This window comes from Urocitellus parryii, chromosome 5, assembly GCF_045843805.1.
Source record: "Urocitellus parryii isolate mUroPar1 chromosome 5, mUroPar1.hap1, whole genome shotgun sequence".
NCBI classification, from domain to species: domain Eukaryota; kingdom Metazoa; phylum Chordata; class Mammalia; order Rodentia; family Sciuridae; genus Urocitellus; species Urocitellus parryii.
Genome location: NC_135535.1, coordinates 119784681 through 119809083, shown reverse-complemented (window position 1 = coordinate 119809083; position 24403 = coordinate 119784681). Strand labels below are relative to the sequence as shown.

The window sequence follows — 24403 nt, the reverse complement described above, 5'->3', positions numbered from 1 at the left end:
TGTTTAAAAATTTTTAAAAATTTGTTTTAATTAGTTATGCCTGACAGTAGAATGCATTTATGCACTCTGATGTATCATGCATAGATGGGATATAATTTCTCATTTTTCTGAGTGTACATGTTGGTCATGCAGTCACGTAAACACATATAGTTTCATTCTACTATCCTTCCTATCTTGCTAATGACTTTGAAACAGCTTCACCTTGCTGCCTTCATCTCCTAGCTTCTTTATTTGACTCTATTTGCCTTCCTGATCACTTAAAGCCATACCAACCAGAAAAGTTTCTTATGCCTTTCCAAATTGTTCTCTAAAAATTTGAATGAATAAAAACATTATCTGTTCCTTTCTACAGTGTGATGCTAGAGTCATTTAACTACTTACTCTAAACTACATCACAAAATGAAAACACTCAAACTTGGTTGGCTCCTGGATGTTTCAAGTGGAAAACCCTCGAAGTAGTAACTCGTTACTTGTTCCCTCAAAGGTCTTTTTGTCAGGCCAAACACAGCCCTGCCTACACAAATTCTCCATTTTTGCTTAATTCTAATTTCTTCCACCTTTGCATTCATGAATATCTTATATCTACTATAGAACTTATCTTTCTCATCTATATTAAATATGGATGTGACTATCAACAAACGAGATTTTAAGATCCAAAAGAATGTGACTTCCTTATCTTTACAGCTCCTTCTTTCTGGAATTGCATCTTACAAAAACTAGGTTTAGAATTAGAAAAAATGGCATAAAATGAAGTACACGAAAACGGCACCATTCTTTCTGAACACTAAAAACTCCCTTTTTACTCTCACTCACCTCTTGCTTCATGGCTTTGATGGACAGGTGGTCAGACATCCACCTAGGTTGCAACTCTGCCTTTGTGCGCTGTGAACGTTTTCCCTATAGTTAAGAAGTATGGAAAAGAAATGAAAAGATAGATTAGGGTATTCTCAGCTACTGCTGCTGCTGCCGCCGCTGCTCACTACTGCCAAAGAGTGACCATAAAGGTATGCTGGTAACTGCTTTACCTTGATGGAGGGTTAAAAGTATCCACGCTTAGGATAATCACAAAAGAACTCTTCAGCTGTTCAGCAAACTAAGCCAGTGTATGCTCTTAAAACAAAAACACAAGTGTCTCCTTTGATAATATCACTGGCAAAAAAATTCCTATTGACTGTTAAAACATTTAAAAACCTAAATACAATTTTAAAACTAAATAATCCCAAAATGGTTAAGGGGAAGCCAATGTCTTATAACCTTCAGCTGTAAGAAGTGGCTCTGAGAGCCGACCCTATGTGCAGCTGGAGGCAGAATACCCCTTTAAAAGGCAGGTCAGTAGCAGTAGTGAGAAGTGAGGGCAGCTGCCCAGGCTGGGACCCAAAGTGAGTGAGTAGGAGTGGGAAAAAGGCACAGAGACTTGGAATTAGAGAGCTCACCTGAAAATATTACAGACCTAAAAAAATTTAGAAGGACTGACAGTGAATGCTGAAGGAGGAACATTTCAAAGAATGAGTTTCCAGGAACGATGTACATCTAGTCAATCATTGGAAGGCCACGGTGTATTAACATATGTATGTTTTGGAACTTTATGGCCATAAATAAGCCCCATAGCTTCACCTTGTAACCTATTATTAAAAGGTGGTAAGCAGGGCTTTCAGGTCAGTCACTGCAACTTTGTGGCTACAGCATCAAACTCAGATTTGATTCTGGACCCCAGTAATCCAAAGTCTTGAGACTTCCTGAAGAATCAAGAAGACATAAGGAATCAAAAGATGGAAAAAACTCAATGACAATAAGGAGTGGTTTATATGGTTTAACCACATTGCAAAGTAATGGTGGTAGATTTAATGAATCATCAGTTTTTGAAAGGTTTCCACGGAAGAGAATGAATAAGCTCCAGTACAAATGTGATCCCAAGTATCAAGGTGTCATGACACTTTTTTCCAAAAGCTTCTCTAGCATTTTTCTCATATGCCTAAAGTATCCCCTTTGTAAGTTTCAAGGCTCTAACAGGAAGTGTTTGTTTGTTTGTTTGTTTTTATGGTAGTCCCAGAGAATGAACCCAGGGGTGCTTTACCACTGGGCTACAGCCCAGTCCTTTATACTTTGAGACAAGGTCTAAGTTGCTTAGGGCTTCACTAAGTTGCTGAGGCTGGCTTTGAACTTACTATCCTCCTGCCTCAGCCTCCCCAGCTGCTAGGATTACAGACATGTGCTAGGAAGATCTTCTAAACTTTAAAAAATAATTTTAAAAAAAGCCAATACCGTTTTCACTCCAACTTTGTCACCTCCAATGAAAGTAACTGGAAAAACAAGCTATTCTTAATACAGATGGTGAATGTTTTTTCTCTACATTAAGATCACCTTTTGTGGGGGCTGGGGCTGGGCTGGGCTTGTGGCTCAGTGGTAAACTGCTCACTTAGCATGTGTGAGGTACTAGGTTCAATCTGCAGCAGCACATAAAAATAAAGGTATTGTGTCCATCTTTAAAAAAAATGTTTTGTTTTTTTTTTTAAATCACCTTTTGTGTAAACTACCTAAATCTATTTATTTCTTAAGGACTTTAACGTTTATAAGCTATCTTTATGAATGTTACTTTTTGTATCATAAACAAATAATTTCAGTAGTGTACATCCCATTTTAAGAAAACAAAAAAACTCTTATGTGCTTAAAGCAGGCCTTAAGCTTCTGTTTTTCTTAAAGTTTACCACCATACCTCCAGAAATCCATCAAGTTTTCTGACTCCTCTTGCATTGACTTTGTTAAGAAATATGGGTTTAGTTTCCTAACAATCTTTCTCATCAATTACCCATCATCATTAACAGTGGAAGGGGACCAAACACCTATTGATTGCTACATATACTGACATGGGTTCTTTTAATTTCCACAAAAGCTTCTGTGAAGTTACAGCATTTCATTTTGCTAATAAGATTAAACTGAAACTGAAATTCAGACACCTAAGGTATAAAGATGGCAATACCATAATTCATATATAGTTGAAGAAAAACTCCTAAAGTTCTTATTATCCTAATAAGCTTTCTCCACTGCTCAAGTTTTTGTGCTTCATTTATATACTGTTGGTTTTTTGCATTGCTTTTGTTTTGCAGTGTTGGGGATTGAATCCAGGGGTGCTAGCTCCACCGAGCTACATCCCCAGTCTTGCTATCTGTTACCTGCCTCACACTCCCAAGAAACTAGGATTACAGGTATGGGCCATCCCTGGCAACATACCATGTTTTAATATGCAATAGTGTATAATTGTGAGAACTGCATTCTTTTCTGCCAATTTATGCTTAAATTTTCACATTTGATTATTGCAATTACAGTGAGTAATGATAGGTTAACATATAAAGCAGGGAATTGGGCTGGGGTTGTGGCTCAGCGTTAGAGCGCTCACCTCTTACGTGCAAGGCTTTGGGTTTGATCCTCAGCACCACATAAAAATAAATGAATAAAATAAAGGTATTGTCTCCATTTACAACTAAAAAATAAATATTAAAAAAGCAGGAAATTTTAAAAATGTATATACTTTAAGCACTTAATTTACAAACATACTGCCATTCACCAATTGTAAGATACTGAGACTCACCAAGAGGAATTCCTTGTGATTTGTTCACAGAAACATGCTCTAAAATCTTCATCTGGTCTTTCAGTTTTAAAGTAAGACTTTAAGAACACTTGAAAACCAAAGGTAAGAATCCTTATGATTTTAAGTACTCTTCTACAATCTTTTACAATTTTACCCCATGTGGATAGCCAACATTTTAGTACCACCTCTTTTTTTTTGTGGTAGTGGAACCAGAGATGGAATCCAGGGCCTCGTGCATGCTAGGCAAGTGCTCTACCACTAAGCTATATCCCCAACCCAAGCAACTTGTTTTAAATATCTTTTTAATCCTTTTTTGCAGTTCTGGGGATTGAACCCATGGCCTTACACATGCTAGGCAAATAGTGTTAACACTGAACTTATATACCCAACCCAATACACACTTTTTACAGAAATTTTATTGCCACATTTCATTGGTTTCATAAATTCTCAAATGTTTAACTACAATAACAAGTACAACAGGAACAAACAGGCTCATAAAAATGCTACAACTATTGAACATGTAACTCAACTGCTGAATGCCAATTATATACTAAGAGTTGATAACTATCTATAACTTTGAGCAAATCACTTACACTAGGTGAGCCTTAAGTGAAGGTTTAAGGCTTCAAAAATGCTTCTGATATGCTGATTCCTGTGCTAATATCCAATATACCTATTTCACACTATTTACATTCACCTGTTGTTTTGGAGGAAATTTTTACTGTGTTGGGATTTGGAAGAGATTACCATAATTTTTAATTTATCCAGGTGAATATTATGCTCTATTTTACTCTTTCCTCCCACAAATAGATAATATATCTACCAATTAATTTGCAAGCTTATTTTCCTTATAAGACAATGTACAACTCTGACAAATTTGTTTCACTGCTACTATAATGGGTGTTTTTTCCAGAGAATTTTAAATTTTAGTATACACAATAATCACCTGGTGAAATTCTACAACTGCAAAAATAACAGGTACTACTTGGAATAACTCTGACAAGGGTTAGGAACAGAGCAGAGGTAGGAATGAGAATTTTTGGTAAACACGTCCAATGATTCTGATGCAAACAGTCTGTTTTTCAGCACTGTTAAGAAATTCTAGTTAACAGACATTTTATTAGATTTATTGTCTCCAGGCAAACATTCAAAAACTTTGTTTCTTTGTACCCTTTTTTGCTATATTATACCGGGCAAGCCATCCAAAATGTTATTGCCAGTATTACGCTCTCAGGTTTAGCTCTGATTTTTGGCTAGGAGGTAGCTTTTATTTGTCAGTATTACAGAAATATAGATTATTGAATGAGAAGAGTGTTTAATTTAATCGGGAATGGGAATATAAGATACCTTTCTAAATTAACAAGGGCACCTTCACATTTTTTCCCTTACCCTTTCCTAGAAAGTGGAGCCAAGGCCTCTCTCATGCATGCTAGTCAAGTGCTCTACCATTGAGCTACATCCCTGGTACCTCATTTCTGAAATGTTTAGAAATTATTCTTTGAAGGTTTAGAAAATTTCAAATCTTCTAAATTTAAAATAATTGCGCATAAATCCAATTAATTCCGGTTTTATCTTTGTTTTGCTGAACTTGCACAGGACTGGGAGCATGCAAATTAAGGGTTCTACAACTGAGCTACACCCCCAGCCTGATTTTGGAAGTTTTCTTGAGATCCTGTTGTGAAACCATTTCTCTAATTGTCTGCTAAAATTTTCTACTTCATAATTTAGATTCTCTTTTTTTCTGGCTAACACTGTTTTAAAATTGAAAGTACTGTATATCTTTCAAAATATCAAATCTTATAGTTTCTATTTTCATGGTTCTTAAAAATTACATTGAGATGTATCTTAATTTCTTTATCTTGAAAAGAATCAACTCAGGAAATTTTTTTTTTTTTTTAAGAGAGAGTGAGAGGGGGGGGGAGAGAGAGAGAGAGAGAGAGAGAGAGAGAGAGAGAGAGAGAGAGAGAGAATTATTTATTTATTTTTTCTTAGTTCTCGGCGGACACAACATCTTTGTTTGTATGTGGTGCTGAGGATCGAACCCTGGCCGCACGCACGCCAGGCGAGCACGCTACCGCTTGAGCCACATCCCCAGCCCCCAGGAAATGTTTTTAACAAAAGCATCAGTTTTATACTTTTAAATTTTGCCCATTAATTCTATTATCTACCAAAATCTCTGCATAATATAGTTGAAAAAGCAGACATAATAAGCTAATTAGTTATATGATTTATACATGGTTTATTGTGCCACCACAGGCCCTTTAGATCAAGTCACATATAAGATGATACAAAGCCACAAAACCATCTTAGTTATTTTAAGAAAAAGACTATATATAATTTTTCTAGAAAATTTGTCACAGTAGGTTGAAGATCACAAAAACTGAATGAAATGCTCTCATATGGAATTAAGCACATTGATGTTAAGTGCAAATATTCTTGATATCATCAAGTTAAGTCTTCAATAACTCACTGTTTATAAGTTCCTGCTAGAATGTCTAGAACTTTCAATAAAGGACTCATCTGGGGGCTGGGATTGTGGCTCAGTGGTAGAGCTATTGTCTAGCATGTGCGAGACCCTGGGTTCAATCCTCAGCACCACATAAAAATAAATAAATAAAATAAAGGTATTGTGTCCAACAACTTCTAAAAAACTAAATATTTTGCTTTTCCCTCTAGGTGCCACAATAATTTATATTCATTTTCTCTTCAGATTTCATTGGCAGATGCTCTAAGATTTTTGGTTTTCTATTAGCATATATTAATAATAAAAAATATTACATTATTGAAATGCAATAATAGAATGACTGTCAATCATTCACTGTAGAAATCACATTCAAGGTCAAGAGCAGGGGCTGTAATCCCAGAAACTCAGGAGGCTAAGGCAGCAGGATTACAAATTCAAGGCCAGTTTTGGCAACTGAGCAAGATCCTGTTTAGAAATAAAAGGGGTTCGGAATATAATTTAGTGGCATAGCACCACTGTGCTCAATCCTGGTACAGCAACAAACAACAACAAACCGCATTTAATCAGGCACTTCAGAGGTATTAAAAAAATAAAATAAAAAGGCAGGGGGGCTGGGGATGTGGCTCAAGCGGTAGCGCGCTCGCCTGGCATGCGTGCGACCCGGGTTCGATCCTCAGCACCACATACCAACAAAGATGTTGTGTCCGCCGAGAACTAAAAAATAAATATTAAAAATTCTCTCTCTCTCTCCCCTCTCTCACTCTCTCTTAAAAAAAAAAAAGGCAGGGGAGGTCCCTGAGCTGAAGAAGCTTAAACTCACAATGAAAGCATGAGAAAAAAAAAATAAGAAAGAAAATCCTAAGGCTGGGAGAAACAGACAGTTCATGGATATAGTTAATTTGAAGATGGAGTTTAGAGAATAGTATTCAAAGGGGTTAAAAAAAAAAAAGAGGTATGTGTGCTGGGGAAGAAGCTGTTTGAAAATGTCATGAATTAGGGTATGCATGCATGGAAATATGTATAAATAATTTATAAAATTATAACTTGCCCTGAAGTTGGAGAAAAGGGCACACATAGCTCAGGTGGCTAGGTCTAGGAGCTGGCACTGAAGCCATCAAGATATACGCTCATCAAAGTCTGTTGTTTAAAGAAAGAGATCCATTATATGGTGACTTTTGTTTTTTTAGAGGAAAAAAATTTTTACAAAATCCAGGCACAGTAGGGCACATCTGTAATACCAGTGGCTTGGTAGGCTGAGACAAGAGGATCACAATTTCAAAGCCATTCTCAGCAATTTAGTGAAACCCTGTCTCAAAAGAAAAAATAAAAAGAAGTGGGAATGTGATTCAGTGATAAATTGTCTCTGGGTTAAAGCCCCAGTCCCCCAAAGCAGAAACTAATAACAATAAAATCCAAATAATCATTATACAGAGGTCTACATGGGGTGACAGGAGAGAAACTGGCAGGCTCGGGGCGCACGTCCTGAGAAACATTATAGAAAGAAAGCTGGTTCTAGTCTGTGAAAAGCTATTTAAGTACTGGTGAGTGTTGATCACAGAGGAATTCTTGGGGGGGAAAGGAGAATATGTGACCCACTCTGGAAGCAGAATTGGGTGGTACAAGATCCCATATTAACACGTCAGTTCAGACAGGATGACAGTCTGTAATACTTCAAGGACAGTGCATTCAAAAATTCAAATTAACATCATAGCATCAAACAAGCGGTCTGATGGCACTGAACCCTCAGTGTCTCTACATACCTTCTGGGCGATCATGTTGCAGATCTCAGGCAGGAAGTCCTCACTGAGAAGCTTATAGAGCTGCCGCTCTCGAAGGGAGGTCCTCTCTCGAAAACTCTCGGTGACTTGTCTCCACTCCTCTTCTGTTTGGCACAGGAGCCACCAAGTGCCTTGGCCTGGACCTTGACATCCTACAAAAGAAAGGCATGATTCACTATAAGATATCCTATCACGGACATTTTTTTCTGTATTTATTCAGGATTATTTCTAACCTAGGTCATGACTAAAACAAGAGAAGATAAGAAATGTATACTTTTGATTTTCCTATTGCTGTCACTGTTTACCAATAAAAGACTAGAGGCAATACAAATATAACTATTGTGACTTTAATAAGATATTAACATCCTAGAAAAGCTTAAATGGATTTATATACTTTCCCAGAAAAATAGTTTGAGTGCCTTTGCAGAAATTTATGCCTAGACCCATTTATATTGTGATACTGTAAAATACTTGATTATTTTCCCCTAAAATATGCCATTTGGATTACAGGATGAAAATCAGATAGAAAACCCATATGGCACACATAAAGTGCTGATGTTAATGGGACAGTTCGCCGAGATACTATGATTCACTAAAATGTCTGAGTTAACATACCTTGTCTTGATATTAAGCTGTCAGATGGAGAGATGGGTATGGGACAGGTGTGAGGAAAAAAGAATTGAAGAAGGGGAGGGAGACTACTGCAATCATTTTAATTGCTTTCAATGACTTTGGAAAAAGACAGTCACCATCATAATATACATGAATCATGTTGACTTGATCTTTTCTAAATGCCAACAAAGATTATTACCATTTCTGGTCTGTGACTCAGATACCAAGGAGTTTTCTTCCTGCTTTTCACTGTAACACAAGAAGGTGGCAGCAATTAAAAGAAAAACAAATTCAAATTTGCACAGTGCTTCCCTTAGAATAGGAAAGACAGTAGAATAATTTGGACATAACTCTCCTATGTTCATATATGAATACATGACCACTGTAACCCCACATCATGTATAATCATAAAAATGGGAAGTTATACTCCATGTATGTATAATGTCAAAATAGACTCTACCATCATATATATTTAAAAAGAACAACATGGGGCGGGGGTTATGGCTCATCGGTACAGCGCTCGCCTGGCACAGCGCTCGTCTTGCACGTGCAAGGTCCTGGGTTTGATCCTCAGCACCACATAAAAATAAATAAACAAACAAATAAAGTTAAAAAATGTTTAAAAAAAAAGAACAAAAAGACCCAATTAACATAACACAAAGAGAAAGACTGTGTGTTTGTAGATTCAAGAATGGTTCTACAGAATAAACGGACTAGGATGTAGGAATGTTGCTAAAAACCATAAGTTCATTTGGGTACCAATGTTATGGCAATAACATCATCGTACAGAAAAATAACAATTTTTAGAAAATCAGACAGATGGGTTAAGTGTTAATAATTAAAAGTCAAGGAAAAAACCTAGGGATTCCATTGTCCTTTTCCCTAATGCAGGGCTATACTGAGAATAGGTGTTTTTAATTTGCTCTTATGTAAGGTAGAGGCTAAGAACATGGGATCTGAAGTTGAACTGCATCTTTCAAATCAGTGAAACATGCTTCTTTCAAACCATGTGACCTCAGGAAAGTTAAACTTTCCTGTAAAATAGGGCCATTAATAGTTCCTACCTCAAAGGATGTCAGAGATTAAATTTCAAAATGAACAACAGTGTTAAATGTCATTGTCATTTGTCAATTATTACCCTGAAACAAACAAACAAACAAACAAAAAAGCTGGATTTTTTTTTTTTTTTGGTTATTTTTCAAACATTTAAAGCAGTACACTCTTAAATACAACTGTGGGAAATGAAAAAGTTTCCATCAAGGGTTGTCTGATATGATAGCCACAAGCCACAGGTTACTGAACACTTATAAATTTCAATTTTCATTTATTTAAAAAATGTTTAAATAGTCTCAGATACATAGCTCTAAAGGTATAAAACTACCAGTAGAGGGTAGCACACGCCCATGTGTGCTTCTTAAAATGACTCTGTAATCCCAACAGCAAGGTACTTTTTAATTGTGCACTCACAGGGAAATGGAGTTACATAAAACATTTTCGTGAACATAAAAGAACATGTGGACCATGTAGAATCCAGAAACAGATGCTGCATATATAACACAAATGAATGACATTTCTCACAAACACTGATAAGGAGGAAACAGGTAGTTACCATCTAGTCAAATCAGGGAAAATTAAGCGGAATGCTGATTGAGTTAACAAAATCAAATTCTGAAGGATCTACATAATCTGATTTTTTAGGAATGTGTTTTTGTGGTTAAAAAAAAAAATCAGTGAAAAAGGCTTAATCCAAGCATTTAGATAAGTACTTACAGTTTATAAACTTACTAGGAAGAAACTGCTTATTCTGTTAACAGAAATTTTAGGAACGGGCCACACTTCCATTGCTTTATAATGATAGACCTGATTCTTAAGTGAAAAGTATATTTATATAGTATAGGTCAGATTGGGTCAGATTCTGAAATATACTCATATCAAGATTCATATGGTAGTCTTTCCTAAAAGATAATGACACACAAAAGAAATTATTTTCAATACAAGAGGATGCCTTTTCCTTTGCTAAAATTAAGAAAATACTTTAGATTTTCACCTTTTCTTTATTGTAGGAAATTGCATTCTACATAAAATAAAGTATGTCTGGGGATGTTAAAGGCTAAGTTCTCTGCTGAGAAATAATTAACCCCTGACCTCAGATATGATAGGTAATTCTACTAACACGCTGATTAGTTAACAAAATTAATTTGCTCTATCTTTCTGTATAAAACGTGTGGTTCAATAAATTCTTAAATGTTTGGTATAACAAATGTTTATCAAATCTTTACTATGGGGCTAATTGTAGAGTGCTTGCCTAGCACTGGTGCAATTCTCAGCACCACATATAAATAAAAAAATAAATAAATAAAAGGTCCATCAACAACTAAAAAAATGAAAGTTTAAAAAAAAGCAAAACACCTTTACTATGGGTCAAGCATGATTTTCAGTTTATTACACTGGCATGCACTGTTGTGTTCAATTTAATCCTCATTAAATGGATAATCATAATCCAATAAAATAACAGGCTTAGGGAAGGTAGGTAACTTGTAGAGATTATGCAGCCAGGGCTTCCTGGTTCCTTAATGTACACTCAACAAGGACTCTGACCTTGGGTCTCCACAACCAAAGTCCCATGACCTTCCAGAGGCAAAAATAAAAGACAAAGAAACAAATGAAATGAAGGATCCTCCTAGCATGAAGGCATGTGACCAGAGAATAACAAGACTTTCTCACCTTGCAATAATCTCCTCCTGTAGTTTCTTGCGTTTGGGGGGCCTTCCTCTTCTTTTTCCTGTTTTTCCAGGAACACTTGAGACATTTTTTTGTCCTTCACTTTCCCTAAGAAACAGTATGGTCACACGTAATTCTAATATAACTAATTATAGTATTTCTGGTCATGAGGTTACCAAAAAGGATTAAATGTAACAAACACAAGGAATGGGGAGGGTAAAATGTCTTCCATCATTATTAAACAGTGGAACCAAGGAAAACTGACATTTTGCACTACGTAAGCTGTACACCTTCCTAATAGTAAGCATTGCTCCTACCAACAAGGAAGTCTAAATAAAATTACAAACAAGCATTGTTCTGGAATGCTGTGGTGAAGCGGTCTCTTATTTAGGAAGTACTCAGTAAAGCTTACATTTCAGGCCATCATTTAAAGTTCTCTGGAATTAGGCTGATGGCTCCTAATAGTCAAAAAGTAGAATATCAATTCTAATAGAAAATGGAGTTCTTGAGGCATGCCTATGAAAGATGAAACTGTTACACACATAACTGTGCTGTTCAGAAGAAAATGGCTGTATTAAAATAGTCTGTAGTAAGGTAGTGGTACTCCTTAGAAATCACCATAGCCTTGTGGAAGAGGCTATGGAGTAATTCCTTTTAACTTATTTATGCATTTATTTATTTTGCCTCACACTCAGGGCCTTGCAAATGCTAGGCAGGCTCTCTGCCACTGAGTTATATCCAAAACCCTCATTTTAATTTTTGTATGGTAAAACTCCTTTTCTTGTCCATTTCCTTATAGGCATGCTAATACAATTAATTCCGTCAAAAGAGAAAAAGAAAAAAAAAGCATTGATGTACTGATGTAGGATTCTGATGCACTTAATTTTAATGAGTTACATTGTAGCCGTCACACCCTGACATTAAAGATTGTATGTACCTGCTCAAGGAGAGTTCGCCATTGGACTTCCCTTGTACTGGATCCTCTTTGTACATTCGTGTTCCATAAAAATACCAATAGAGGGCCCCAGAATTGTCTTCCCCCAGAGGTTCCACACGGAGACTGTCTGCATCCAGACCCTAGACCCAAAAGGAATTGGGAGTTTGGGAAAATGAATAAAATAAAAATAGGAAAAAACTAAAGTGATTCAAAATTCAAACTTAGCCTCGTATTTTAAAATATCCAAGTATCATGTTTATTTTTTGATCAAGACAGATGAAAGAGAGACAGAATGGGAAGGGACTACCTTCTTTGAAAAACAAGATTTGGAAATATTTCAAATGTTCTCTACCCTCACCACTGCTCCCATTTCACCAAAAAAAGCTATCCTGCTGAAGGGCATCTAGGTTGGTTCCACAGTTTAGCTATTGTGCTGCTATAAAACATTAATATGGCTGTGTTACTGTAGTATGCTGTTTTTAAGTCCTTTGGGTATAGATGGAGGGGAGGGATAGTTGGGTCAACTGGTGGTTCCATTCCCAGCTTACCAAGGAATCTCCATAATGCTTTCCATATTGGCTGCACCAATTTGCAGACCCACCAGCAGTGTATGGGTTTGCCTTTTCCCACACATCCTCGCCAACACTTATTGTTGTTTGCCTTCATAATAGCTGCCATTCTGACTGGAGTGAGATAACATTTTAAAAGTAGATTTGATTTCCATTTCTCTAATTGCTAGTGATGATGAACATTTTCTCATATTTGTTGAATGATCGTATATCATCTTCTGATAAGTGTGTGTTCAGGTCCTTGGACCCTTTATTGTGTTATTTTTTTTTTTTTGAGTTTTTTATATACACTAGAGAACAGTGCTCTATCTGATGTGTGAGGGGTAAAGATTTGCTCCCAAGATGTAGGCTTTCTATATTACTCGGCAATAAGAGAATAAAATCATGGCATTTGCGGGTAAATGGATGGAGTTAGGGAAGATAATGCTAACTGAAGTTAGCTAGTCTCAAAAACCAAATGCCGAATATTTTCTCTGATATAAGGAGGCTGATTCATAGTGGGATAGGGAGGGGGATCATGGGAGGAATAGAACTCTAGACAGGGCAGAGGGGTTGGAGGAGAAGTTGTGATGGTCATATGAAGACACAAATTGGTGTGAATATACTTTGTACACAACCAGAGATATGAAAAATTGTGTTCTGTATGTATTAAGAATTGTAATGCATTCCGCTGTCATATATAATTAAAAAAAATAGTTCTGGTGAATGTTTTTTTAATTTGGTTTAGAGGTATTATTTTCTTATTTTACAACTAAGTAGTGTTAAAGATGTTTCAAAGGTTCTGTCTTGTGTGATACTGTACCATAGCTCTATCATTACCCACAGCCACCCCTTCCCCATTTGTCGCTGTGCCTGATCCATACTGGCCTTCCCAGAACTGCTGAGATCCTCAGCAAAGAGTGCACTGGATTACATGATGATTCTTTTTTTAAAAAAAATAATTATTATTATTTTAATTGTGTTTATTTATTTAAACACAATACCTTTATTTTATTTATTTTTATGTGTTGCTGAGGATTGAACCCCAGGCCTTGCACATGCTAGTGAGCCTTCTACCACTGAGCCATAACCCCAGCCCTACATGATGATTCTTATGAGTCCATCTCAAAGCTGGTGTGTGTATAGGGGATAAACTTCACTAGCATATCTAGTTTCAAGTTCCAGAGTTTTCAATAGGTATTTTAATCATGCTCAAATTTAGACCTTGGGAAATAAAATTCAGTGGTCAAATTAGTTACGGTATGAATAAGTGCCTCTTTTTGGTCCTGACTCAGCTGGGATAAAGTGCATGGAAAGAAGCACAAAACCCAACTAGAAATTAAATCAAAACAACATACTGCCATATAGATAACGCAGCTTCTGTTCCTTTGGCTACAGGGTCATGGTTGTGTTCACAGTGTCACTGTCAATTAAGAGCATACAGACAAGCCACCCAAGCCAAACTCTGGCATCTTGTATTATCTTTAGTTTCACGTTCTGACTAAATTCCTCACTGCTGTTTCTAATTGCTCTAGAGAAGGACTGCCAGTGAAGCACCTTGAGGAGGTCAAAGACATCATCTGCATCTAGCCGATAATCACAGAGCCGGTGCAGGATCTCCACACGGGTGCGAAGAGGCAAGTCCTGGAAACTGGCTTCTCTCAGAGGATTGGGTTTCCCTTCTTCGAGCTCCCATCGGTAGTTGATGATGTCCTCCAGGTAGCTGTGGAATGTCTGAGGCCTAACCAAACAGCCCCAGACATGAAAATGCATTAATATAAAACAGATGATGGGTAGAAACAGGGAGAGAGAGGTGAATTTCATAGCTGATAAGTTTATGAAAGGAATTATGAGGACCTCAATGAAGCTATATGTACTAGACCCTCTACAAGTTTAGTCAAATTTAAAAGAAGATAAAAACATTGAGAGAGTTTTTCACAGAATAAGTTGTTTTCCTTTAAACCAGACAGCACATTCTGGTCAAATAGTTAAAAGTTTTATATTATCAAAGACATAAATGTGAAGTGGAGGACAGTCTCATACTTTGCTCATGTAATTAAAGAGACTCTATGAAAATTATTTAGTTCAAAGTTGGATCCATCCCACAGATTGGCACAAAAAATAATCCCAGAGTCTGCCCAACTATTTAAGGTTAAGACACCAAAACTTGAAACTGGCTTATGGCAGAACATGAGGAGCTACTCTAATATGCAAATATATTATATTCTCCCTCTCTCTTTTAAGAGATGAGGTCTCCCTTTGTTGACCAGGCAGGCCTCAAATTCCTGGCTTCAACTTCCTGAGTAGCTGGGACTATGGGAGTACTTAACTTCTAAAAACAAATATATTTACTTTTTAGTTGTAGGTAGACACACAATATCTTTACTTCACGTGCTCAGGATTGAACCCAATGCCTCATGTGTGTTAATCGAGCACTTGACCACTGAGCCCCAACTGCAGCTCAAATGCTTAATTTTTTTAACATTTATTTTTTATAAGTACTTGGAGACAATACCTTAATTTTGTTTGTTTATTTTTATGTGGTGCTGAGGATCGAAGCCAGTCGCACATGCTAGACAAGCGCTCTAAAGCTGACCCACAATCTCAGCCCCTCAAATGCTTAATTTTTTAATATTTATTTTTTTAGGTGGACACAATATCTTTATGTGGTACTGAGAATCAAATCCAGTGCCTCACTCATGCTAGGCAAGTGCGCGCTACCACTTGAGCCACATCCCCAGCCCCTCAAATGCTTAATTAAAAAATTTTTTTTATTTATTTGTAGAAGAACACACAGTATCTTTTATTTATTTTTTATGCGGTGTTCTAAGTTCTCTGAAATTAGTCTGAGGCTGCTTTGAATATGTTGAAGGGGCATTCCTTGGAATGCCCAGATACTAGGGCCAGGGCCTCAGAAGGATCCCAGCCCTTTTTAAAAACTGTATTTACAGACAGGGTTTTGCTGCAATGTTTAGGGCTTAAATTGCTGAAGCTGGCTTTGAAATGGAGACCCTCCTGCCTCAGCCTCCCCAGCAGCTAGGATTACAGGCTGTCACACTTGGCTGATGTGTAACTTTGTTTCTTCCTAAGGAGTATAGAGGAATGAGGCCCTATCAGTTATTATTAAATTTTAAAAAGAGTCATACCCATATGGACTTACAACTATGATAGTTACATCTGTAACCCTTATTGCCATGTGTGGTTCGGAAGCACAAGCCAGCCAGTCCCACAATATGTCCGAACAGTGTGGTTCTCTGTGCCATCAATCTGTCTGGAAGCCCCTACCTGACTCAAGAATTGCATGCTTTACAAGGTTTTCCTACAGCTCTATTATAGTTTCAATTACACCATGTTTGTTCTAAGTTCTCTTGAGGCATCTCCATACCACCTTAACCAAATGCTACAATGCAAGATAATTCAGATCTTGTACAGATAAACCTTCTCATATAAATCTACTTAAAGATGGGGGAGGGGGACTTTTGAAGGTAAATGTACTGGACAGAGTAAACTGACACCAAAGGCTCCTTTCCACTCCTGGCTCTTAACCCTCTGTAGGAAATAAAACCATATACTCTCAACCCTAGAAAAAAACCAACACAAACCAAATTTTGCATATTTTTCAGATTTTGCTATTTAAAGGAAGAAGAGGGTGGTAGCAATGTACTCCCAAAAATAGCTGTGTGAACTAAAATTTAGTTCTAGAGTTTACATTACCTGGAACATTCATTAACTCATCCATTCAGCTCAGAGCAATTCCCTCTTAATGACTTAAATACCTCCCATCTTTATGAAATTATCCTTAATTAAAAGAAAAATTATTTGAATATGGTAATGAGGATATCAAACCAATGAAGTTTGAACACAATAAGATCAACATTCCCTGTTGTCTGACAAAAACTCCAAATACTCTTAAAAGACCAATTTTCTCATTCATTTTCCATCCTAAAAAAATAGCAAATAAAAAGGTTGTTTTTTTAATAAAATATTTATTTTTTAGTTTTAGGTGAACACAATATCTTCATTTTATTTCAATGTGGTGCTAAGAATCGAACCCAGTGTCGCACGCATGCTAGGCGAGTGTGCAACCACTTGGGCCGCATCCCCAGCCCCACAAGTGGTTGTTGTTTAGTATCATGTGAAGAAGATGATGATACTGAGTAGTAATTACCTCTCTGTTCCTTAGAGATTGAGAGATAGAGAATGAAAATAAAGATGAAAATAAGGATGAGTCAACTTTCAGCATCAGGCATTCATTTCTTAGAACCCCAACAGAGAGCCTCAGCCTGCTCCAGACAGAACAAGCTTCTACTGGTGAGCCATGATGGCAAGACTAGGTGCTGGGTTTTCACACAAGTCTCAGCTGGCTGGAACTGGCAGAACTTGTGACTAGGCAGGGCAACAGATTTTATTATCTGCAACCTGTTTTGGAAGATCACAGATGAAGAGTTCTCTGAGGCAAGCAAAGGACACAAAGGACAAAAATCCTTAGTCTCCCTGCAAAGGAATAATTAAGCTATGGCATCATGCTTAGTATACAATGTAAATGAAAAATAAAATCACATTCTCCTATTTGCTGTGCCATCTGCAAAGCAAAGGAAGCATATGCACACATAGTTAAGTCACAGTTAACACAAGTCCTACACTGAAATAAACATCCCAGTTCTAGTAAAACAACAAAAGGCTCTATAAGAAAATTTAAAGGGTGGCGGCATAGTTTATTGGTAGAACTCATGCTTAGTATGCGCACGGTCCTGGATTTAATCCTGTGCACCAGAAAAACGAACAAACAAACAAACAAAAACTGATAAAGCGGGCTGGGGTTGTGGCTCAGCAGTAGAACACTCGCCTCGCATGTGTGAGGCCCTGAGTTCAATCCTCAGCACCACATAAAAATAAATAAAGGTATTGTGTCCAACTACAACTAAAAAATAAATATTTAAAAAAAAAACTGATCAAGCACTTATTCTTCAAGAGCATAAAATGACCCAGGCTAAAATAATTAAAATAACAGTTTTTCAATAGGGCCATATGGTAGCATCACATCCAACATACCTAAAATTAACAAGATAGTCAAGATACTAAAGTATGGTTATTCTGCCAGGCATGGTGGCAAATGCCTATAATTCCAACAACCTGAGAGGCTGAAGCAGGATCCCAACTTTGAAGGCAGCCTCAGCAACTTAGTTCAAAAGAGAATGAAGGCTCTAAAGTGGTAGAGTAACCCTGGACTCAGTCACAGGTACTGAGGAGTGGTGGTGGGTGGGAATCATAACTATTTCAAATTAAAGGAATATCTTACTAAGTGAAAATCAACACAAAACATATCCTCTACTTGAGAAACATGTTTGTAATACAAATTTTACATGTGTTTATGAATGTTTATGTTGGGTAGTCAAAGAAACCCAACATGCAATAACTTTGAAAAGATAAAATGAAATAGAGGCTAGATGGAACCCTAAACACTATTTGTGTAAAGTAGAAAGTCAGAAGTCAAAGTTTTTCCTTGTGAAGAGGTACAATAAAAATTTTGGATAGCTTCTGATAATTTAAGGGTGCATACTATAAGCCCTACACATATACACAAACACAGAAACCAATAAAAGAAAAAATCATGTAGCGCAACAAGAAGCATTATAGAACTAACAGAGGAATGAATAAACATTAGGAAGCACAAAGAAAGATGCTCATCATCAGTAATCAATTGGGAAATGTAGTTCAAAAAGATGGCAAAGAGATACTACTACACACACATTATAATAGTGACATCAAAAAGACAGTAACTACAAAATACTGCCAAAATAAAAGACAAATGGAAGGCTAGGGATATAGCTCACTTATTAGAGTGCTTGCCTCCCATGGACAAGGCGCTGGGCTCAATCCCGAAGAGAAGAGAAGAGAAGAGAAGAGAAGAGAAGAGAAGAGAAGAGAAGAGAAGAGAAGAGAAGAGAAGAGAAGAGAAGAGAAGAGAAGAGAAGAGAAGAGAAGAGAAGAGAAGAGAAGAGAAGAGAAGAGAAAGAAAGAAATAAAGAAATTTACAAGAAAGAAGAAATTTACAAGCTGATTTAAAATTTTAAATGAAAATGCTAAGGACTTAGAATAGCCAGAATGACAAAAAACAAACAAACAAACAAACAAAAGCACTAGAATAAAGTTGGTGACCTTACCCTACCCAATTTCAAGAAAGCCAGATACTGTGAACAAGAATAAAACATACATGTCAATAGCAAGACCAACACAGACAACATATATATGTAAGTAATGACCCTCCAACGCACACTGACTTCATACCATGGACAAGCAATACTCCAAAGTGCATCCAGATGTGTACAAACCTGAAACTAAAAATTCTGTAAGAAAACATGGGGTTGTGGATTGGTGGTAGAGTGCTTGCCTTGCAAACGTGGGGCACTGGGTTCAATCCTCAGCACCGCATAAATAGATAGATAGACAGATAAAATAGGTAGATAGGTAGATAGATAAAGGTGCTGTGTCCATCTACAACTAAAAATTAAAAAAAGAAAACACAGGGAAAAAAATCTTTGTGATATTGAGGTATACACTGATTTCTTAGGAAAAAGGAAACAAATATGAAATACATGGAAGAAACTGATAAAATGAACTTCAACTAAACCAAATGTCTGCTTTCTCAAAACCCATAAATGGAAAAGTAAGCTACATGCCAGGACAAAAATATTTACAATGCACTGTATGTCTGACAAAGGACTCATGTCTAGAATATATAATGATTTCTTACTAAGGTAAGCACTTCTAATGATGAATTGATGAAAACAATTCACATGGGGCTGGAGATGTGGCTCAGCAGTAGCGCGCTCGCCTGGCATGCATGCGGCCCGGGTTCGATCCTCAGCACCACATACCAACAAAGATGTTGTGTCTGCCGAGAACTAAAAAGTAAATATTAAAAATTCTCTCTCTCTCTCTCTCTCTCTCTCTCTCCTCTCTCACTCTCTCTTAAAAAAAAAAAAGAAAACAATTCACAAAGATGTATGATTGAGCACATTAATGAATGTTCAACATTACTAGTCATTGGGAAATACAAATTAAAACCACAATGAGTTATCACCTTAAACATAATATCAGTAAAATTAAGAACAGCAAATGCTAGCAAAGATAGAGCAACCAGACCGTTTCTATTTTGTTAGTGGGAATATAAATGCTGGAAAATAGTTTGTAAAATAGTTGCAGTTTCTTAAAGTTAAGCATACTCATACCATATGACTAATTCCCAAGAGAAATGAAACCACATGCTCACACAAACATTTGCGTGGAAATCTCCACAGCAGCATTATTCATAATTGCACCAGATTAAAACCAAATAAAATGTCCATTAACAACTGAACAGATAAATTGCAGTGTACTTCTCACTGGGTGCAATATAACCCCTCACTCTCCCAAAAAAGAACAACTGATATAAACAGCAATCCAAAAGAACATCACCCAGACATTAGGCTGTCTTAAAGGACTTAAAGAATTAGAGAGCTAGTTAAAATTTAACAAAAGGTGGTAAAAAATAAGATAATGGTAGCCCAAAACAGACGCTTGTATGGGGAGGGTTGAATGCAAAGAGAACTTTCTGCATTCTAGCTCATTTTAAATACCTAAAAAAATAGCTGACTTGAAGTTTAATTTCAAGAAGATCCCAGAAGACAAAAGTATGAAGTGTTAGAATGTTACTGGCACTAAGCACAGTGGCGCAAGCCTGTAATCCCAGAGACTCAGGATGCTAAAGCAGGAAGATTAGAAGTTCAGGGCCAGCTTCAGCAATTAAGACACTATTCTAAATAAAAAATAAAAAGGGCTGGGATTCAGCTCAGTGGTAGCATATCCCTTGGTTCAACCTTCTCAGTACAAGGGGGGAAAAAACCAAAACTCATGTTTAAGTTTTGTACTGGGGGCGGGACCTCTAAAAATAAAAGAAAAAAAACCCCAGGTGTCATGATGGTGCATACCTGTAATCCCAGCAGCTCAGGAAGCTGAGGCAGGAGGATCACAAGTTGAAAGCCAGCCTCAGCAAACTTAATGTGGCCCTAGGCAACTCAATGAGACCCTGTCTCTAAATAAAATTTTAAAAAGGGCTGGGGATGCAGCTCAGAGGTTAAGTATACCCCTGGATTCAATCCCCAGTACCAAAGAAAGAAGGAAAAAAAAAATGAAGGGAGGGAAGGAGGGAGAGAGGGAGGGAACAAACAAGTGATACCTTACTAGTGGTACTTCAAGTATGTATGGCCCTGGACCACCAGCAGCTGCATTACCCACAACTTATAAAGCATGCATATATGGTGATGGGTCCAGCAATGTTTTAACATGATGATATAGGTAAGAGATGATATGAATGTTCCCTATATTCCAAGAATACTTCCTTTAAATGCCAACACTTGAGCTCTTCCATTAATGTTACTCTTTCTCTGCTTAGCAGGTATAGTCACTGCTCTGGAAGGTGTTAACCATCACATTGATTATCTTCCTAGATTTTCCAAATATATGTAATCCTCATTTGCTTTTCCTTATTTCATATTTACAAAAAACAAATCACTGGTATGAATACTTATTTTATTCGCTCAACCTCATTTTTGTGGCCTCATTTACCTATGGTAGTGTACACAGCTATAAGAAGGCTGCCCTTGGCTCTGAGGTGCCAGTATAGTCAAGTGTGTGGACTTTCCCAGAATGGGTCTGAATCCACCAAAACAAGGAGAGTCCTTTTTTTTTTTTTAATTTTATTTATTTATTTTTAGTTTTCGGCGGACACAACATCTTTGTTTGTATGTGGTGCTGAGGTTCCAACCCGGGCCTCACGCATGCCAGGCGAGCGCGCTACCACTTGAGCCACATCCCCAGCCTCAAGGAGAGTCTTCAGACATCCTGAGAGTGACAATCACAGGAGTCATGTCCTATTGCTTAAAGGTAGGTCCTGCCATACTCAAGGAGAGGGTAGGCCCAGAGATCCTCTTCAAACCACAACCATTAAAATACCACTTGTGTAGCTTTGTTTTGTTTTTCTTTAGATTTGTTTGGAGGAGGGTTTATGGGGGCAGTGAGTGGCTATGAATCAAACCCAGGACCTTGCAAATACTAGGCAAACACTCTACCACTGAGTCACATCCCCACAACACTTTTAACCAGAAAATGAACACATACTTTTCAACTCAGATTTTATTCTGAATGTCTCTACAGTACCACAGATTCCTAAATAAAACAAATACAATCCAGTTAAATCAAAGTTTTCTTACTGAATCCTACTGTAGTATTCAGAAAATGTTTAGATGTATGTGAGACTCAACAGAGTACAATGGAAGACAAGAAACAGGAGTCAGATGACTTGGATACTTGTGCCAGTTTTGTTTCTCTTAGTTTCCTTGGGTAAAAAGTTAACTTATACTAGATGACAGTGAAGGTTCCTTTCATGTCAAAGATGCTAACTCTGACCTGCAGATTAATTCAAAAGGAGAAAACCACTTTACAGCAGAGGTCCCTGAATATAATTCAGGGGAGTCCATGAACTTGGCAGGGAAATATTATTTTCTTACTTTCATAAAGCTACACATGATGTTCACATTTCTTTTAATTATGAATGCAGGAAACAACCCAGAGTAATTTTATTAGTACCTATGTATTTTGCACCAGGAGATACTGATATCATATTATAGATACTGTAGATATTCAAAGTATCATTTATGCTCAATACTCAAAGATAGTAATCTTGAGAAATTGTAGATGTTCTGCCAGAGTATGTAATTTTTTTTTTTTTTATAATTTCTTTTTTTTTTTTTTTTAAAGAGAGAGTGAGAGAGGAGAGAGAGAGAGAGAGAGAGAGAGAGAGAGAGAGAGAGAGAGAGAGAGAGAGAGAGAGAATTTATTTTTAATATTTATTTTTTAGTTCTCGGCGGACACAACATCTTCGTTGGTATGTGGTGCTGAGGATCGAACCCGGGCCGCACGCATGCCAGGCGAGCGCGCTACCGCTGAGCCACATCTCCAGCCCAGTATGTAATTTTTTTAAAAAAATATTTTTAGTTGTTGATGGACCTTTATTCATTTATTAATTTATATGTGGTGCTGAGAATCAAACCCAGCTCTTCACAAATGCCAGGGCAAGTGTTCTACCACTGAGCCACAAACTCAGCCTCAGAGTATGTAATTTAATCAATTAAGTAACAATGTCAAAACTTTTATTCTGTAATACTCCATTATTTTACTGTATAACAGTGTTCTACTGTAATTCTAATTTTGTGATTTCAAAACATTATTTTTAGATGGGTTTCATCAATTTCATTAGAGTGCCAAAGAAGAACAAATCATTAAAAAGAGCTAAACACTCTTGTCTTCAAGGAAAATCTTTTGGTATTCTTTCTAGAGCATGTGAGTTGTCGTTAAGGGCTAAAGGTCTACAGACTAAATCTACCTTACTGTTAATTAAAGGCTATGCAACTGTAAGCAATTAATCTCACAATAAGTCTTTATTGAGTGGGTGAGGGAGAACTTCCTATTATGAGCTTGCTATATGGATTAAATGAGAGTTCCTGAAAATCCTTCAGAGCAAGGCCCTTATACAGCATCATGTTGTTCTCTAAAAAGCAAAAATCCCAGTTTGGAAATATCAGTTAAAATAGGGGTTGCATATTCCAGTTTCAAGATTAGATTGAGTTAATGAAAACAGAATAATAACCCATTTAATTTCACAAAAAATAGAGGCCTACCAACTGACCAGAGGATCAAAATTTGGCCTGATATCTGTTTTTTTTAAAACAGCTTGTGAAGAATAGTTTTTGTTATTTTTAATGGTTGAGGGGGAAAAATTCCGAAGAAACACAGGATTTTTTAATTCTTATGTGGTGCTGAGGATTGAATGGAGTGCCTCACATGTGGTAGGCAAGAGCTCTACCACTTAGCTAGAGCTTCAGTGTTGCTTATCAGTCAAAATAGTTGTTTCATACTATAATGACAGAGATAAGCAGCTGTGACACATCATATGACTCACACAGAAAAGGTTTCCTGGCACACTCTGAAACCTGCAAACTGTGATTACGATTCATGTATAAGGCTCTGGAGTCAACATCTCCAGAACCAAAAATATAAAATAAAAGTGCAAATTACAAAGGCTAAAGAAACTTGGAATCAATGCCTACTTTATATTCTGCCTTGGTAGAAACTAATGCCAGTTTCTAAACATTATAACGTATACTTTATCAAGAATGTTCTAAGGTATTCTGTACTCCTGAATTAGATAATTCAATCCTCATTGTAACTTTTCTGGGCATTGTTATAATCCCTTTTACATATGAGACAAGTTATACACAAAGAGATTAAAAAACTTACTTAGCTCTCTGTTTATAGGTTAAGTCCTACCGCCAAAAAAGCATGCATTCATTTATCCAAATTCTCTTTCTTTAGAATGAGATGAAAGTAAACTTCAGAGAATACTACATATGTATACATTCACTAATTACACTTGAGTCACCAAGGGTGAAGCAAAATAACTATCACTTTAGGTTATTCTCTTCAGTGGAAAGAGTAAAATCTATAGAAATGTTCTTTATTCTGGAGGTTCCATTACACAGATATATTCAGCTGTGACTTTTTACTGAGTGATATTAAAGGCTTGAATAAAAAACCAATGTTGCTGGGCAAAGAGGCGCATGCTTGTAATCCCAGCCAAGGCAGGAGGGTCTAGAGTTCAAAGCCAGCCTCAGCAAAAGCAAGGTGCTAAGCAACTCAGTGAGACTCTGTCTCTAAATA

General features: G+C 36.9%; 1 protein-coding gene across 4 annotated transcripts in view; it reads right to left on the bottom strand.

Moving 5' to 3' along the window:
* The window catches only part of Cecr2 (CECR2 histone acetyl-lysine reader), a 148945-nt gene that overhangs the window by 18615 nt on the left and 105927 nt on the right, over positions 1-24403 (bottom strand). For 2 of the 4 annotated variants that reach the window (XM_026413859.2, XM_026413861.2), the window contains exons 3-8: positions 14204-14387; positions 12099-12238; positions 11165-11269; positions 8640-8689; positions 7811-7980; positions 814-897 (exon numbers count right to left, since the gene is read on the bottom strand). In XM_026413859.2, coding sequence (XP_026269644.1) covers positions 814-897; positions 7811-7980; positions 8640-8689; positions 11165-11269; positions 12099-12238; positions 14204-14387 — 733 coding nt within the window. Of the gene's footprint in view, positions 1-813; positions 898-7810; positions 7981-8639; positions 8690-11164; positions 11270-12098; positions 12239-14203; positions 14388-24403 lie in introns of those variants that run through there. The other 2 variants (XM_026413860.2, XM_026413862.2) reach the window with 2 other exon arrangements.